Below are 17,432 nucleotides of genomic sequence, written 5' to 3' on the forward strand. Positions count from 1 at the left end.
CAGGAGCAGTGAGCTGTATGAGTCCACGCTGGTGGTGGAAGGTATGCTCGGCGAGAACGCCTGCACCCTGCGGCTCCGGGGCCGAGGCTCTTACGATGAGAGATTTATGCCACCCTACCAGCTCTGAGGCTCTGCCCTCAGAACCACCGCACCCCCCAGCCAACTTTGGAAATAAACATGGCCCAGAGCCTAGGACAGGTGTGCTGTGCAGGGCACACGCTCGAGGACCCCTGAGCAGCCCCTGGACGGAGCGTGCTGGTCTCAGCTCAGGTCCTGCATGTCCGTCCTCTGAGGCCGCCGCACCGTGCAGACTGTGGTGGTTAAGAATCAGTACTCAGACTGAGCCGAGGCGAGACAAACATGGTAAGAAGCTGACATACATTTACTATGTCTATTGCATCCTCATCCAAAGCCCCTTCCCCGTAATTACATGATGGCCTTGTGGCCTGGGTGACCCAGTACCTCACCCACTCCTGTACTGTGTCCTCAGTGGTCACGTTTTCCAAATTAGCTGAAGTGCCTCGATTTGCCCGCTGCCGCCACAACCACCACGCCGAATTTTCCCACGTGGCGTCACTCCTGTAGTGTTGCTTTCTTGCCTCCAGCAGAGTGGGCAGCGCCTCACTCAGTTTCCAGGGTATTCAAAGACAGCAGCAGCTCCCATTCCGGTCCCAATGCACATGGACACCACCCCGTATGCCCTGTGGAAGGAGCACCGTGCTGGCTGGGTGAGGGCAGAAAGGGCAGAGCCCCACCAAGCTCTCTCCAGACCAGGCAGAGCTGGGTAGACCAAGGCCTTCGTGGGCACAGAGGATGGAAGCTGTGGGTATGGAATTCCCCAACTGCCCACCTAGGCGCACCCATGGCAGGTGTCGGCTGCAGGCCAGGGTCCCCTTCACAGCGGCCTCTCATGGCAAACGGGCGTCACAGCCCTGTATCCTTATCTCGGAGTGTGTGCAAGTATACTTCCCCCTACTCCCCTCGGGTGCCCAGCTTGGGGTTCCCCGGTGACACCCCCATGGAGAGTCGGCCTCACCTCTTCCCACGGCGCTTCAGCTCGTTGAGCAGCGTAATGACTTGTCGAGCCCCAGTGCAGCCCAGTGGGTGGCCCAAGGCGACTGCACCCCCCAGAGGGTTCACCTTCTCGGGGGGCAGTCCTAGCTTCTCCACACAGTAGACAGCCTGAGGGGAGGCAGACATCAGCTCTCACTCCCTCCCGTCCCCTCACCCCTGGCTCCACCTGGGCTGCCGAGGGCCCAGGCAGTGTGGAGAAGAGGCTCACCTGGCTGGCAAAGGCCTCATTGATCTCAAAGATGTCCACGTCGTGCACCGACAGCCCTGCAGGCAAGGGGGAAAGACCTAAGCTGAGCCAGCGGCCCCTGACCCTTACAGGACGCTCAGTCTCGCGAGGTCCCACCCCATCCCTGGCCTTAGGCTGCCTGGTGTGTCTGTCTCTGTTCCAGATGAAGGAGTGGGTCCCAGCTGTGTGGTCAGGAAGGGCTCTGCCAGGGGTGCTAGTCTGTCCCACCTTCACTCTGCAGCACCCACAGGACCACGCCCTCCGGCAGCAGCATGAGAGGCAGAAGTGGGATCCAGACCTAGGGCATGGAGGAGCCGCCTACCTGCTTTTTTCAAAGCTTCAGGGATGGCATAGGCAGGTCCAATGCCCATGATGTCAGGTGGGACCCCAACCACTGCATAGGACCTCAGGATCCCAAGGATGGGCAGGCCCAACTCTTCTGCCTTGGACCTCCGGGCCAGCAGGATGGCAGCTGCCCCATCGCTCACTTGGCTAGAGTTTCCTAGAAGCAAACCACGGGGGTAAGGAGGCCTCAGAGCAGGTCTCAGGAGGCCCAGGCCCCCCACGCCCACCCCACCTGGTGGCGCCAGGCTCCCAGTCTGTCCAGCATGGACGTGCCCCAGCCCCGTCTCACCGGCAGTGGTGGAGCCGCCCTCCTTGAAGGCAGGCTTCAGCTTGGCCAGGCCCTCCAGGGTGGTGCTGGGGCGGATGCCCTCATCCTGGGCCACGGTGATCCTCCTCTCGGTGCCCTTGTCATCGTGGACCGTGGTGGTCACAGGCACGATCTCAGCTTGGAAACAGCCCTTGCTCTGGGCTCTGGCTGCCCTGCCGTGCGGAGCACCATGGACAGTGAGGCTCCCTGCCTGCGGGGTCCCTCTGCTGCCTCCACGCCCTCCCCACTGGGGCCGTCACCCAGCTCAGACTGCAAGATGCTGGGTCACCCCCGCCCTGGGGGAGCTCTGAGGGACTGGTGTGGGTTTCCCACTACCCACTGACCTCAGATTTTGGCCAATCCCAACCTCAAAGGGAAGAAAGTGGGGTGAGGGCGCCCCGTTTAGTCTGACAGCCATGAGGGACTGAGCCTGCTCAGCTTTCTGTGCCAAAGCGAGGATGGAGCCCCAAGGTATCTGTGCTGGATTCTGCCAACTTTTCTGTTTGATCAGAATGGCTCAGTTCATCTGTCCCCTATTTTAGGATCATGTTTACAATCACAGGCGAAATGTAAGCGCCAGGGCATCCCCCTGGGAGAAATCCACAGCTCTCACCAAATTCTCACTTTACTGACGCCAAGTGGCTAAGAACAGTGCCTCAGAGAAGCTCCCTCCCTTTGCTGTCCTCTCCCTGGGCAGCTGGGGCTTGCCAGCTTCAGCCTGCCCCTGCCCAGAGCCCCAAGTCCTGGGGTTCTTCTGATGTCATCCCCAGCCCCTGCCTCAGGAAGCGATGCCCAGGTCCCCAGCAATGCTGGCCCCACACTCAGGCTATCCAGAGGAGCCTGTGGCTACCATGTCTAATCACCAAACCACAGCAGTTAGAGAAGAGTCCTGGCCCTCATTACACGCGCCCCACCCCCAAATGAACAGATGGGGAAACTGAGGCCCAGTAGGAAGAAGGCACTCAGGGTGAACAGACAATAGCAGGATGTGGAAGTGCTAAGAATGCACACTGGCCCTGGCTCTTGCCCCCTCTCCCTCCTGCAAGGCACGAGACATGGGAACCACTCGCTGCCCTGTTGCTGGTCTACGGACAGCCCCTCCTGAGACCACTTCGGTCAGCTCTTAAACACGCCACCCCACACAACACTCACTTTTGCTGGGAAGCCAGTGCAAAGGTATCCTGCTTCTCCCGTGAAATGCCAAACCGCTCGGCTACGTTCTCCGAGGTTATCCTAGAAGACAGACAGCAGCAGTGTGGGTGAGTCTGGCAGCCTGGGACCGGCCAGGCGGTGGAACTCGGCACCGGGAGGACAGGAAGGCCAGTCCGTGGCAGAGACAGTAATGAAGACTCGGAGTGCAGGGGCACAGACAGGGAGTCACCCAGATCCTAAGAAGCGCGAACACCAGAGAAGAGGGGCAGACGAGGGCCTGGGAGGGGGCACTCCTGGGGGCTCTTGGCCAGCTCCTCCTACGCCTCAGGAAAACGGCTTTAATGTGGGGGATGAGGACTCCACGGCCCCTCTGGGAAGATCACACCCAAGCTTCCTGCTCACTGGAGGTGGAGCCCACCTTCATCCTGGGAACCCAGAGCCACAGGGAGGCCTTCTGGCCTGGGCTTCTGGCTTTAGGGCCTTCTCTTGGAGATATGGTCACTGGGTGTGGAGGCAGCCCGTGCACTGCCCTCTCTGAACTTCAAGTGGAGCCAGGATCCCCTGCCCACGGACTCCGAGTGGCCCAGAAGTCTGACGCTGGCAGCAGAGCTAACATGCTAGGCAAACAACACGCTTTCCGTGTTGCATCTGCTGGGCCCAAGTTCCTTCACCAGCATGTCCAGTCACCAAAGCTTCCTAGTTCCTCCTCTTTCTAATTTTCCAAGGCATTGGGTGCAGCTGCATCATCCCTCGTGTGACTGAACCCCCAGGGAGGGAGGGACAGGCTAGGACAGTGGTGGGCAAACACATTAGTCAACAGAGCGGCAAACCGCGGCTCGCAAGCCGCATGTGGCTCGAGAGCCGCAGTTTGCCAACCACTGGGCTAGGCCATGTTTGGGAACCCAGAGGCACAGAGAGGGCCTGGGGGTGCAGGAAAGGGCCGCATCGAGTCCCATCCCGAGTCCCTGCAGAGCAGGCCAAGCCTGAAGCAGGCCAGGCAGGGAGCTGAGGGACACGGCACACGGCTGCAGGTGAACACTCACCCCATGGGAATCAGGCAGTCCCTGGCCTTCTCCTTATCCACCAAGCGTGAAGTAATATTTCCAGGGTTCCCTCTGTCAGCCAGGGACATAGACTCCACTCTGAGAAGGAGGAAGAGGGGATCATTAGGACTCAGCCAAGGATTCCGGTGCATCTGACAAGTGCTGGGAAGTAGGGAGCCCCAGGACACGGCCAATGAGCCAGAGCTGGGGTGGGGGACAGAGCACCGCCTGGTCCCCCCTCACGGCAGGATTATGCTTCCCTAACTTAGCTGCTCCCCTGGCTTGGGCTAGCGTCAGCCACAGAGGGGGAAACGTCCATCAAGCCCAGGGCTCTGTCCTCAGGGATCAGATTCAGAGGAGAGAAGAGACAAAAATTTTACAAGATGCAGACCAAAGAATGATGTGACCAGCATGGATGAGGAAGTGCTAGGAGCCGAGAGGAAGTGAGATCAGTTTATTGTGGTGAAAGGGCTTTGAGGAGGTGGGGAACACAAGGCCTCAAGGGTTGATAACACATAACCCTGACGGAATGCTTCTCTGTGCCCAGCACTATTTTAAAGTCCTTCCAGGTCTTAAGTACTCAGAACAGACTCAGTCACATAGATGCCTTAGAGCGTTAGATGTTGTTAATTCAATCTCATCAACTTCCACAGGGCGGAAGTGGCTATCCCCATTGTACAGATGAGGAACTGAGGCCCAGAGAGGCTAACTTGTTCATGGTCATTTAGCCGGGATCCAAATTTAGGTGGTCTGGCCTCAGAGCCCACTCCCAACCAGGATGTTCTGGGATACTCTTCATGATCGAAGCCTACAGGGACAGTCCTGGCTCAGACCTTAATACCCTAGTAACAAGGCCTTTAACCTGCTTGGGGCCTTCAGATGTGTCTAAGAAACTCACAAAGGCTCCAGCCTTCTCCCCAGTTACCCCCACTCCTCCCTCCCGCAGTAAGATAGAGGGACATGAGGTTGATCAGAGGGCAGACTGGGCAGTGGCCCTCTCCTGGCCAAAGTCCCTGTACTGCGACCTTTGGTTTTATTTAGTTGCAGACACAGGGCAATACAACCCAGCGCCAGTGGGCACAGCCCTGAAAAGGCCCAGCAATGCTCCAGTGAAGAAACACTATCAGGGGGACTGAAAGGGGCCCCTAGCCACCCCTCCCCACCAGGCCTGCCAAAGCCCTCGCTTGGCCTGCCCGTCCAGCACCGGATGCCCACCAAGCCTGGGCCCCACACCCTGTCCCTCCCAGGAGACTGCCCAGTACAACTTCTGCAGCCAAAGATGGAGCCACAGCGGACAGTGACCAAACCACCCCAGATCTGACCATGCCCCCCAGAACCCAGGAGGCAGCCAGAAGTTTCCGCCTTGGTTCCAGGGTGGAGGACAAGGAGACAGCCGCAGAAAGTGGATAAACCAGTTACAGAGTAGGCAGCTGTCCCTGGCTTTAGGGAAGCAAAACTGCAACTTCTCCCTCAGCAGCATCGTGAATGAACAAGGGCCGTGGGAGGAAACCCGAGCGCTCCATCTTCTCATGCTTGCCCAGTTTCCAGCCTGCCAGGTTCCAAGAAAGAAAGCTTTGAAAAGCCCACTTCCTTTCCCCGCTAGTGCCGAGAGGTGCGAACTATTCCTGAGCAGCCAGAGCTGAGGGCTACTTCTAAGCCGAATTTGTAGGAACCCTCTCCCAGGCAGCTGCCTAAGGGGGAACGTCCTGAAATCCTGGGCCTCTCTGAACTCAGGAGATGAATATTAGTTTATTGTTACAAGCTGGTTAATAAGCTCTGGCAGAAAGAAATTCTTACCCACAAGCCATGCCAATGTCATAAGACCCATTTCTGATGCCACCTGCAACAAAAGCATTTCATAAACATCCTTCAACAGAGTCGTCCTGCTCTGGGAACGGGGGGCCTCTCCCCACCTGGTCTCCATGTGGGCTCCAGCCTCAGACTGGGAAGGCCCAGGAGTGTCCAGAAAAGCCTGGGGGCAGTGCAGGGGGCTCTCCTCTTTCTGGGCTGAGAGTCCTCTCGGACATCCTCATTGCTTGCCCAGTAGATAGTGACTCAGCTGAGCCAAACTCACAGAGCCAGGGCCAAGGCCAGGCTGTGGCAATGGGCACCCACCCAGTCACAACTTACCAGCGATGTTGGCCACTGCCTGGAGCCCGGAAGAACACTGTCTGTTGACAGCGGTCAAAGGCACAGTCTCGGGGATGTCACTGAAACAGAAGGTGAGGCCACAGTCAGCCTGTTCCCCCTCTAGGCCAGATCCCTCCTGGGCAGACCCCATCTCGACAGGCACTTGTTCCCAGGGCCGTACAAGCACATGCTCCCCGCGCCCCCATCTGTGATTCTCCTCAATCAAGGGCAGCAGAGCCAAAGGCAAGGGAAGGCTAGTTAGGCCACAGGGATCCTTCGTTCCCTTTGAAGATTAAAAAAATGAAAGCTATAGTAGATCTTCTTCTCCCAAAGAACAGAGAAAAAGGAAGTATGAGGCCAGAAACCATCTCTACTCCTCGGCCTCAGGAGTAACCACGTGGCTAACCCTTTCTGTTCCCCTTCTCTCTGGAAAGCCTGCTCCCAGCTGGTCAAAGATCCTGACGGGTACCAGATGTTCTCACATTTCTTGTTCTGGTGGGTTCCTCCAGGCTCCCAGCCTGGTCCCTGCCCTTCCTCATGTAACCTGCCCTGGGGAAATCACCAGACCCTCCCCAGATCCATGGACTACATTGTAGGGGTGTCAAAGCACTCTGGTGGTTCTGGTGTGCAGATAGTCTCCTAGGTCCCCTAACTCTCTAGTTACCATCCCTTCACCCAACCCAAGTGTACACTAAGCATCTACTCAGTACAAGATACCACCTGAGGGGGGCGGACATGCTCATAATAGAGTGCCCTAGAGCCGTGGTCGGCAAACTGCAGCTCGCGAGCCACATGCGGCTCTTTGGCCCCTTGAGTGTGGCTCTTCCACAAAATACCACGGCCTGGGTGAGTCTATTTTGAAGAAGTGGCGTTAGAAGAAGTTTAAGTTTAAAAAATTTGGCTCTCAAAAGAAATTTCAATCGTTGTACTGTTGATATTTGGCTCTGTTGACTAATAAGTTTGCCGACCACGGCCCTAGAGGATGCCTGACCAACACAGAAAATGAATCAACTAGCAGAGACAGAAACAACAGAGCAAGATGGGAAAGAACATCACAAGGAAGCACGTGGCTAGCTCCTGGAGAGGTCCTCATTTTAAGCCTGGGAGCTCAGGGAAGTCATGCAAATGGTGAAACTGGGCAGAGTTTAGCCAGGGCAGAGCGGAGGTAGGGAGAGCACTGCAAGGGGACAGCATGACCAGCATAGGGAACAGCAGGCTGACAGGCTGGCTAAAAGGGGGGGGGGGGGGGGGGGGGAGTCAAGGCCAGTCAGCAGCTGGGAGATAAGGCTGGAAGGTAAGTCTGGAGCCAGATCCTGGGCGTCCTTGAACTCCAGGCTAAGCAGCCCGAACCTCTTCTAGTCCCTAGAGGTTTGGTCAGTGTTCCTGTTCCTTCACCGGCCAATGTTCCCCTTATTTCTTCTCTAAGCAGTTGGCTACATAGCTAAGTGGGTCTTAAGTCTACACGAAAGTAACGTAAGCACGCCTCCTCTGTCTTGGGACAGCAAGAAGCGAAGGGCAAGTTTACCAGGGCCCCTCCTGGGCCACCCCTCGCCTAGGGCTCTGCCTTGTCCCCAAGCCTCTACCGATGGGATACGCCTGAAGGTCCCCACTCGCTCAGCTGGCAAAAAAGCTGAGCGTCACTCTTCAGTGTACCTGCCTGGTTACTGACCTAGCAAAGGAGGACAGAGTCCAAACAGTACTTACAAACACTGACTTTGGCTAAATTGACTTTGACTAAAATTCAGGTCACAGAGATCTCGTAACCCCACAGGCCCTGTCTGTCTTGGCCCCGAGGCAGGTAACCCATCTCCCTTCAATGTAGAGGAAAGGTAGGGTTCTCACAAGCCCGGTGCCTCCAGGTCTGGTGCCCAACCCGATTCTCTCCCATCCACAAGCTGAGTTCCCCAAAACCCAACCTGATTCTCTCCCACTCGAGAGTCCACATGGCCAACCCAGAGCTGGAACTGGAAGTTTACCTCAGAAACTGGGCGATTCGGGCCATGACTGCCCCGGCCCCCGGCTGAAGCACATTTCCTGTGGACAACAAACCTTTATTCAGTGCCCGGTGGTGGCTGGGGCACTGAAGTACATGTGTGAATACCAGAGAGGGAACATTCCAGATCTTTCTTCAGAAACAGGCTCCCTTGAGGCTCAGATTTCAAGGTGTGGAGCTGGGGGAGCAAGCTATATAGCAGCTCTTCCTGGTCATACACTAGACACAGTCCCTGAGGGTCCCAAGCTCCCTCACCCCGTGCACCCCACCTTTCCAAATCGGCACACAATGGGCAGGTGGCCTGCCTTGAAAGGTGTCATGCAAAGGAAAGAACGCAATGCAAAGCTTGACGTCAAACAAACTGGTTCTGTCAGTTAGGGAAATGGGGCTCTGAACCTCCCCAAGTGTCCTCTGCCAATCCCTGCCGTCACCCCGTAGGTGGAACAGTGATTTCCAACCTAGGGGTGGCGGCCTCCACAGTGTTTTAACGAGGCTCTGGCCACACGATGTTATGTTTTGAGGCTAGAAGAGTAGAGGTGGGGGGAAAGGGTTGACCAAAGTTCAGGCAGCTCTGGATTCAGGTCCCAAGCTCTGCTGCAAATTCCCAGGCCTCAGTTGCTCCATTTTGTAGGTGAGGAACTGGACTAGACTGTTTTTGGCACTCGCTCCATTCTGTTGTAGCAGAGACTGGATGTCGGGATCAGTATAGAATCCTATAGTTTTCTGTCTCCTGGGATGTCCTCACACCCCTGTCAGTAAGAATCCTATAGTTTTCTGTCTCCTGGGATGTCCTCACACCCCTGTGCCAAGAGTCTTGGCGTTGGAATGTCTGTCACTTGACAGCCCTGCTTCCTGCCACTTAATAAGCTGCCTGTGCTTGGAGGGCCAAGCGAGTGCCCGGAGGCAGGGGCGGAGTCCAGCCCTAAAAAGACTCTTGTTCGTGGAGGGGAGGGCGGACTCTCCTCTCTGGGAGAACACCAGGACCGTGCCTGGGGGTGGTGACGTGTTTGAGGACTTCAGCGGGAGGGGAGGGCGAAGAGCGCCGAGCCCGGGGCCTGGGTAGCGAGCTCACCCACGCAGATGTCTCCCAGTTGGGTCGGGCTCAGCTTGACGTCCTGGAGAACCGCGGTCATGACGGCCGAGAGGAGCTCGTCGGGGGTGGTGTCCTGCAGCGGGAAGCGTGGCCGCGGTGACCCCGTGACCCGCGCTACCCGCCCCCCTTTCCCACCCCCGGGAGGCAGAGCTGTCGCCGCTGGGGCGCGGAGCCACCTCCAGCGCCGAGGGGAACCGAGTGGAGGGGTCGGGCCCCAGTTCGCCTCTTGCCGCCATCTCACACCCGCGCCCGGAACCGGGGCCTCACCTTGAAGCCGCCGCGGCCCCCTCGGCCGATGGCCGTGCGCCGCCCGTGCACCACCACCACGTCCTCGGGCGACGCGCGCGGAGGGCCGCTCCAGCACGGCGCGGCCTGCAGCGCAGGCTTCGAGCCCGAGTCGGGCCGGCCGTTCAGGTGGCCCAGCACCACCTGCAGTCTCCGCATCGCGCAGCTCGGCCCGACAGCCCCCTCCACCCGGCCCGGTACCGAGGGCCCGAACCTAAACACGGTCGCCAGCGAAATCGCGAAACCGAACCTTTGCCCTCCAAGCCTAAACACCGCCCACTGCCCACCGCCCTGCGGGATGGACACGCCCTTCCCCCCAAAAAAGTCCCGCCCACCCCCGCCATAGCCAACCAGAAGGCGAGTCTGCCTCAAGGCCCGCCCCCGCCGCCACTAAACCACCTATAACAGGTCACAGCCACCGCCAGAAGGGTCTTTCCACTCAAAGCCCCGCCTGCGGCAGCCCCGCCCAGAAGTGCGGACGAAGCGCTGGTTGCCGGGCCGGAGGCGGGGCTCCAGGAGCCCCCTCGGTAACGAGAAAACACTCCGCCGCGGCCAGGCTCCCTTCCCCTACTGCCCAGCCCACTGCCCGCCGCCGCCAGGGCCTCGAGCTCGGGATGGAGGCCCGGAATCTAATCCCGCTCCCCTGTTCCTGGTCATCTCCGCTATCCCCTGGGTCCCAGCACCTAAACAGTTCTGAGCCGCCCCAGAACCCTACCCCACGTGCTTGGGATTCTCCTGGGAAGTCTTTGGAGAAGACTGAGGAATTTGGGATTGTGAGGGATTTTATCCGCTCCAGAGAATGGATTTTACAAAGGTGCGGAGATGTGACAAACTCCTATCTGGAGAGAGAGAGAGCACCATGCACGTATTGAAATGACCCATTTTACAGTCATTTGGGATGATTTGATTGGTGCCCACCGAACCACTTGGCTGGGGTCTCCACCAAGGCAGGAATCCGTGGTGCCTGCAACATGCTTGACACCCAGTAAGTGTCCCATAAATACCTACAGAATGAACGAATGGGTGAATGGGTGAATGACCCAGAGCTCCCCAGGTCAGGGCTGAGTCTCCCCCAACCCTCAAGAGCAAGGCCAGGTGCCCACCTTGACTCCCAATCGTAATGTGTTTCCCTTGAGCAATGATTTCAACCTTTTGCATCTCAGGACACACATAATTACTAAAATTCTGGGGCATAACAAAAACTATATTATATTTTTTGCCCATCTGACAAAAGGTATATTGTAATAATTTTGGTTCATTCACCCCGGGGGGGCTATTGCTGTGTTGACTGTTGTCTTTGGTCGTTTGCTTGTTGTTTTACAATCTAGTGAAAAAGAGGTCAGCGCCCCCTATTGAGTAGTCGGGTATTGCATGTTTTAAAAATTCCTATGGCACACGGAGGAAAATTGCTGCCTTAGGGAGTCGTACTGTTTCCCCAACCCCCAACCCCCAGCCCGGGAGGGTGGGATTGTGCCCCCCACCTTTCAAGGGCAGGGCCGTGGCACGCCCCAGACTCCAGAAGGCGGTATGGGTTTCCCACCTCTACCTCTGAGAGGACAGCCCAGCACTCCCCACACTCCTATGGACAGGATTGTGCGTTCCCAAGAGATGGGGACACACAACCCTTGTCTCCTTCCCACCAGCCTCGAGGGCAGGACCGCACGAACCCTTCAGAGCCCCAACTGGAAAGATATGACTCCACCGGATCCCGAAGAGCAAGGCCCCCTTTTCGTACAAAGCCCGAAGGAGGATCAGCATCCCCCTCCCCCGACCCCCCGCCCCGCACCAGGACGCCGGGCACAGGTCGGTGGGCCTCCCCAGACCACTTAAAAGGCAGGCAGCCAGTTTCCTCATCCTACACGCAGGGTCCCCCGAGGGCAGGGGCGGGGCGCCCCCGCCTCCGCGCAGCTGCGGATGCCCCCGATCGGAGGGTAGGGCGGCGCTTCTCGGAAAGGGAAGCCCGCGGGGCGGGGCCGGGGCGCCGGGGCCGGAAAGGCAGGAGGAAGTGCGGGCCCGAGATCCGCCTCGGCTGTGCGGAGGCCGCAGGGCTGCCCGCCATGGCCGCAGCGGACCCGGGCGCGGGGTCCGCGCCCCTCGCCCCCTCCACGTCCTCCCTGCCCCTGGCCGCGCTCAACGTGCGGGTGCGGCGCCGCCTGTCGCTGTTCCTGAACGTGCGCACGCAGGTGGCGGCCGACTGGAGCGCGCTGGCCGAGGAGATGGGCTTCGAGTATCTGGAGATCCGGCAGCTGGAGGCGCACGCCGACCCCACGGGCAAACTGCTGGACGCCTGGCAGGGCCGCCCCGGCGCCTCGGTGGGCGGGCTGCTCGGGCTGCTCGCCAAGCTGGGCCGCGACGACGTGCTGCTGGAGCTGGGGCCCAGCATCGGTGAGGACGCGCCGCGGCCGGGCTCCCCCGGGGGACCAGGGAGCTGCCCTTCACCGGCCTCAGCAGACAGTCTCCCCCCCCGCGAGGCCCTCGTTTCCTGGGGGGTACGGGGTAGAGAGGGGACGCGGCCTGCAGAGGGAGAACCGTGTGGGACCAGTTCCCTCTTCCAAAGCCGAGGATGAGAGAGACCAGAGAAAGGAGGTGGAGGCCCGCAGAGAACGGAGGGAAACAGCTTAGGCGAAGGCTTTTGTGTAGGGCCAGGGGTCAGCATCCGGGTCCTCTGGTGGGGCGAGGGGGGATCTGGGCTGCTTCAGGTAGAGCAACAGGGCAGGGGAGGGACTGAACTCTGCACACCTGAGTGCTGACAGTCTTGGACCCTTCAGGTCCCTAAGGAAATGCGCCGCCTCCTGCATAGGCACGGGGGTGGGTGCCCCTTGCCTGCTTGGCGCCTCTGCCCTCCCTGCGCATAACCGCGGTCTCCTGAGCCCGTCTTGCGTGCCCAGCCCCCTGTTCACATCGGCTGTGGATTCTAGAAGAAACAGACCTTGGGTTCCATTCCCAGGAGCCCCGGGAAAGGGTGTCAGGGCAAAAGGACAGGAAGATACAAACCCGACCTTGATGGCGTCCCAGATGGACACACCATTGACATCCCTCTGGGATGGTCAGAGCCAGATGGGAGCTCAGCTTTCCGGAGCTGTCAGACCGCGGGTGACGCCGGTGGACGTGGGACGGGGTGGGTCCTGGCTGGGTGGTGGCCTGGGCACCCGGGGGAGCCTGCCACTCTCTCTCTCCCTGGCAGAGGAGGATTGCCAAAAGTACATTCTGAAGCAGCAGCAGGAGGAGTCCGAGAAGCCCTTACAGGTGGCCGCAGTGGACAGCAGCGTCCCCCGGACAGCAGAGCTGGCGGGCATCACCACGCTCGACGACCCCCTGGGTAAGGGCCCAGTACGTCTTCCCGGACCCAGGTGGGGCAGGGGGGCCATAGGACATGGGGGTGTGTAGAGCGTGACCGTTGAAAGCAGGTGAACTGTGGCACTTTGGGCAAGTCACTTAATCTCCCTGAGCCTGGTTCTTCACCTAAGAAATGGGAAGAATAAGAAGAGTCTGGCCTCTGGGTGGGTGTGAAACTCCCATGAAATGATGTATCTGTCTCACGGGGAACCCAGGGCAGGGGTGCTGGGGGGATGCTCATCTTTCCTCTCCTGGGGACAGCACTTTTTCTGAGTCGTGTCGTCCGTCACAGGGTTGGTGTGGGGCCCAGGACCAGGGTCACCTAGGCGGGGGGGCTCCTGGCTGGCCTTCTCCCCAGCCTTCCACAGAGCCCTGACCATTACCCTTATCCTCTGCACCCAGGGCAAATGCCGGAGCGATTTGATGCCTTTATCTGCTACTGCTCCAGCGACATCCAGTTTGTACAAGAGATGATCCAGCAGCTGGAACAGACAAACTACCGGCTGAAGTTGTGTGTGTCCGACAGGGACGTCCTGCCTGGCACCTGTGTCTGGTCTATTGCCAGTGAGCTCATTGAGAAGAGGTTGGCTAGGTGGCCAGGGCGCGAGTGGGTGGGTGCACAAAGCCCCGCCCGGGGACCCAGAGGCTGGGGTTTTCCCAGCTGGGCCCTGTCTAGCCTGGGCACAGGGGGCTCCTCCCAAGGCCGTCCGTTGGGTTGCCACAGCGCTTCCACTCTTCCCTAGGTGCCGCCGGATGGTGGTAGTCGTCTCCGATGATTACCTGCAAAGCAAGGAATGTGACTTCCAGACCAAGTTTGCACTCAGCCTCTCTCCAGGTGAGCTCAGTCCTTCCTTTGCCACAGAAGAGTGGGTGGTGGGTGGGGCTTCAGGATGCCAGCCTTCCTTCACCAAGGACCGTGGATGCCCTACCGAGGAACTCTGCACTCCTGAGTGCCTTTTGTGGGGGTGAATGTGTGCCAGGGATGCTAGGTTGAGGGAGGGCTGTTGTTAATCCCTGGTCTGGGGACTGGCCCCTCCCCACTGTGGGATGAGGGCCTGGTGCCAGCTCTGCGCCCCTTGGCTTGCAGGCGCCCATCAGAAGCGACTGATCCCCGTCAAGTACAAGGCGATGAAGAAAGAGTTCCCGAGCATCCTGCGGTTCATCACTGTCTGTGACTACACCAACCCCTGCACCAAGTCCTGGTTCTGGACTCGCCTTGCCAAAGCCCTGGCCCTGCCCTGAAGACTGCCCTGGTACCCTGGGTGTCCGTGTGTCCGTCTGCCTGTACATGTACTTCTGCCCCTGCCTCCCCCTGCGGTTGTAGGGGGATTCCTTGAGATGCCAGCTCCAGAGGCACATCTGCAGCCACTGTACACTCCTGGACATCACACCGCATGTCCTGCGTGGAACCAGCGGCTGCCAGGGGATGTGCCAGCTGGGACTCAGGGGCGCCATCTCTGACCCATCCACACACCTTAGACCTCAGTTTCTCCGCCTGGTAACTCAGTAGGGTGGGGAGAACAGGCGGTCGCTATGTTCGAATCCCTGTGGGAAATGGTGGGGCCTTGTTCTGGGTCTCCTGGGGCAGCCAGATCTTGGCTGGGAGAGAGCTGGCTGCTGGGGCCATATGCTGGTTACTGCCAGGGCAGTTGCTTCCACAATGGTGCCTACTCGTTGCCCGCCTCACACCCCACTTCCTCCTGCCCCACGGGGTAGATACGGGCCTAGCCCAGAGATCCCGCCTTTGAGCCTGATTCCCCCGTGGGCTCACCTCTCTCTGCCTCTTGGATTCCTCGCAGCCTCTTGCCACCTTCAGTGTGACAAGTCGTCTGAGCGGTTAGGGCTGCTTTCACTTCAACCCATCGAGGTGCCTGTGGTCACAAGCCCACCTCTGCCTGGCACGGGATGGGACCCATCCAGTTTGGGTTCTGAGGCTGGACCACCATGGTGGGAGAAGCAAGAAACCTTCCTCCCGGGGCCGCCCACAGAGAGCCTGCCCACCAGCTTTTTGTACCTTGATTGCCTTACAAAGTTGCTTGCTGGGACCAGTTTACAAACCATGGCCACCTAAGAGCCTCCTGCCCCAGAGCTTGTGGGCACATGGACATACACACATACACACACACATGCAAACACACACATCATTTTCCCCACTTCATTGAAACCAGCCTCTAAACAGGACCAAATATGCCAGTATTTACGCCCTCAGAGAAGCACAGAGCAGGGAAGAGAACTGCTTGACCTCACACAGCAAGCCAGCAGCAGATGGCTGTTTTCCTTCTCCCTCTCCAGGGACTTTGTACAGTAGTTAATCTTAAGCTCTCCTTTGGGGAGAAAATACCATGGTCTCAGGTCTCTGTCCCAGAGCAGATCCCAGGACCCTAAGTCTGATAGAAAATGCGTGTCTTTGTTCCACCTCCAGCATGGCTGGTGTGGGGTACCTTCCCTTGGGGTCTCTGTTCTCTCTGCACGATCTGATGAAGCACTTAGCTCCATGCACCTGTCCCCGCTTTGATACTGGGGAGTATTTTTTAAAGATTTCCAGGAAGTAGTTCACACCTATTTTGTATGTGTTGCGAGAAGTTCAAAGAGAGCTGAGAAATGTCTGTGTCATTTCTCCTGTCTCCTGGGTTTATAATAAAGAGTTTTCTATTTTGGGAACAGCAGGTTTCATTTGTGTCTGGAAGGCCTTTGGAAGCAGTAACCTGGGATAAGGCTCTCCTGGGTAAGAGAAACTGGCCCCTTGGGTAGATTCCTGTGGGTTTGGCATGGGTTTCCTGAAGGCTGGACCCCTCCTCCTAGGTCCCAGGCCTCACGGGGGCTGCAGGCAGTACTAGGAACAGCAGTCTCAGCTCCAGACGCTGGGAGACTGCTTGCCTCCACCAGGTTGGCCTTCCGTGGATTGTGCCATGCTCCTGGGTCCTGGCCCAGCCAGTGGGTAGGGGCTGCTCTTCTGGGTTCTCCAAGAAGAGTCATACAACCCCCCCTTCCAGCCACAGCTCTCGGGAGAAACTCGGTTGTCATCAATAATGGTCATCCGTGGCATATCTACGTCACCCCTAAAGATGTTGCTCTAAGTAGAAGATCAATTTTTCACTGTTCACTCAAGAGCAGTTGGAAAATATACAGGAAAAAAATCACCCATAATCCTAATCCCAGAGATAACTCTGGTGATCTTTTCGAGTGCCCAGACATCAGCGGCCATAGCTTTTCTCTCCGTGAGTCAGGTTACCATGACTCCTGGATGCTGAAGGCTCCCCAGCCTTACTGTGCCCTCAGGGACTCCTAGGAAGGCCCCAAGTGTTCAGGGCAGCTCTGGGCTAGGACCTTCTCCAGTGTTCCCTAGGGAGCAGAGCCACAGTGTGGTCCTGGCGGTGCCCCCAGGATTTACCTTGTGCCACTCATGGTTGGGGAAGACAGTCTTTGGGTGGTGGGTGGGGGTCTCTGAGTAACACCAGTGCATCATGGGAAAAGCCTCTGTTCTCTCAGGCCAGGCTGGTGACTCAAATGTGCTCACCACGCCCCCATCTGATCCTTGCACCCCTTTCACCTTCCTTCCTCCAGTGTCCACCTCCACATAAGTGGCTTCCCAGATACCCAGAAAGCTTCCTCTTGATTTTGGTTTAGTCTTCTAGGAGCCTTAGTTTCTCTGAATTCGACAATAAAACATTAATACAGTGTGATTTTGTTGGATCCTGGTTCAAGCAGACCAATTATAAAAAGATCTTTTTTTTATATGTCTGATCAATATACAGAATATTATATAGAAGACTATATATAACTCAAAACCAAACAACCCAATTAAAAAATGGACTAGGGACCTGAATAGACATTGCTCCAAAGAAGATATACAAATGACTAGTAAGAATATCAAAAAAATGTTCAACATCACTAACCACTAAGGAGTAGTGTCAGAGAAAGCCTGCTAGAAGATTTAAGTAAGATCCATAGTCTCATAACATAGTACTCAAAGTGTCCAGGATTGAAAATCACTCCTTATGCCAAGAACCTGGAAAATCTCAACTTGAGTGAGAGAGACAATCAACAGATAAAATGCCAAGATGATACAGACATTGAAATTATCTGACAAGGATTTTAAAGCAGCCAGTGTAAAAATGCTTCGATGGGCAATTACAAATATACTTGAAACAAATGAGAGAAAAAAATAGTCTTAGCAGAGGAATACAAGAGATGAAGGACTAAATTGAAATTGTAGAACTGAAAACAAACAAACAAAAACCACCTGAAATACAAAGCTCACTGGATAGAAAGGACAGAGGAAAGAATCAATGAACTTGAAGACTGAATAATACAAATCACCCAAACTAAACTAAAGAGAGAATAGGCTGAAAAAAATTATAATAGAGTCTCAGGAACATGTAGGACTATAAGAAAAGCTCTAATATTTGTGTCACTGGAGTTCTAAAAGAAGAGAAGAAGGTGGAGCT

At 57.1% G+C, this 17,432-nt stretch overlaps 3 protein-coding genes across 4 annotated transcripts in view; 2 read left to right on the plus strand and 1 right to left on the minus strand.

The window, feature by feature from the left end:
- DLEC1 (DLEC1 cilia and flagella associated protein) overlaps positions 1-261 on the plus strand; it is a gene marked incomplete at its 5' end in the record, with an annotated part of 46,264 nt that extends 46,003 nt beyond the window's left edge. Inside the window, one exon of the mRNA XM_079794410.1 lies at positions 4-261. Within this exon, the coding sequence (XP_079650536.1) occupies positions 4-127 (124 nt within the window). The 3' untranslated portion in view covers positions 128-261. The remainder of the gene's footprint in view (positions 1-3) is intronic.
- Positions 262-467: 206 nt separating this feature from the next.
- On the minus strand, positions 468-9,927 carry ACAA1 (acetyl-CoA acyltransferase 1). The gene is made up of 12 exons (XM_079794415.1): positions 9,631-9,927; positions 9,343-9,436; positions 8,254-8,311; positions 6,278-6,357; positions 5,945-5,987; positions 4,148-4,246; positions 3,105-3,185; positions 1,935-2,125; positions 1,623-1,802; positions 1,283-1,338; positions 1,037-1,182; positions 468-701 (listed from the first exon to the last, which is right to left on the minus strand). The coding sequence occupies exons 1-12, from the start codon at positions 9,805-9,807 to the stop codon at positions 626-628; spliced, it is 1,281 nt and encodes a 426-aa protein (XP_079650541.1). The 5' UTR covers positions 9,808-9,927; the 3' UTR covers positions 468-625.
- Positions 9,928-11,621: 1,694 nt separating this feature from the next.
- Positions 11,622-15,645, plus strand: MYD88 (MYD88 innate immune signal transduction adaptor). 2 transcript variants are annotated; one of them, XR_013814803.1, is made up of 5 exons: positions 11,622-12,033; positions 12,833-12,967; positions 13,387-13,548; positions 13,728-13,819; positions 14,072-14,208. XR_013814803.1 is itself a non-coding variant. In XM_079794416.1 (5 exons), exons 1-5 carry the CDS (start codon positions 11,706-11,708, stop codon positions 14,224-14,226), a joined length of 891 nt encoding a protein of 296 aa, XP_079650542.1. In that variant the 5' UTR covers positions 11,622-11,705; the 3' UTR covers positions 14,227-15,645. The 2 variants fall into 2 exon arrangements, 1 of the variants encoding a protein (XP_079650542.1); XM_079794416.1 differs by having other exon boundaries at positions 13,387-13,567; positions 14,072-15,645.
- Positions 15,646-17,432: the final 1,787 nt, after the last annotated feature.

Source organism: Cnephaeus nilssonii (assembly GCF_951640355.1).
Source record: "Cnephaeus nilssonii genome assembly, chromosome: 17".
Taxonomy (NCBI): Eukaryota; Metazoa; Chordata; class Mammalia; order Chiroptera; family Vespertilionidae; genus Cnephaeus; species Cnephaeus nilssonii.

What these genes read in the sequence shown, in the direction of transcription:
- MYD88 (XM_079794416.1), top strand. Translation starts at nt 11,706, where the DNA reads ATGGCCGCAGCGGACCCGGGCGCGGGGTCCGCGCCCCTCGCCCCCTCC. An exon ending in GGAGCTGGGGCCCAGCATCG is followed by an intron (nt 12,034 to 12,832) that starts GTGAGGACGCGC and finishes TCTCCCTGGCAG; the next exon opens with AGGAGGATTGCCAAAAGTAC. An exon ending in TGCACTCAGCCTCTCTCCAG is followed by an intron (nt 13,820 to 14,071) that starts GTGAGCTCAGTC and finishes CTTGGCTTGCAG; the next exon opens with GCGCCCATCAGAAGCGACTG.
- ACAA1 (XM_079794415.1), bottom strand. Translation starts at nt 9,807, where the DNA reads ATGCGGAGACTGCAGGTGGTGCTGGGCCACCTGAACGGCCGGCCCGAC. An exon ending in GACATTGGCATGGCTTGTGG is followed by an intron (nt 4,247 to 5,944) that starts GTAAGAATTTCT and finishes CCTCCTTCTCAG; the next exon opens with AGTGGAGTCTATGTCCCTGG. An exon ending in GGGCGGCTCCACCACTGCCG is followed by an intron (nt 1,803 to 1,934) that starts GTGAGACGGGGC and finishes GTTTGCTTCTAG; the next exon opens with GAAACTCTAGCCAAGTGAGC.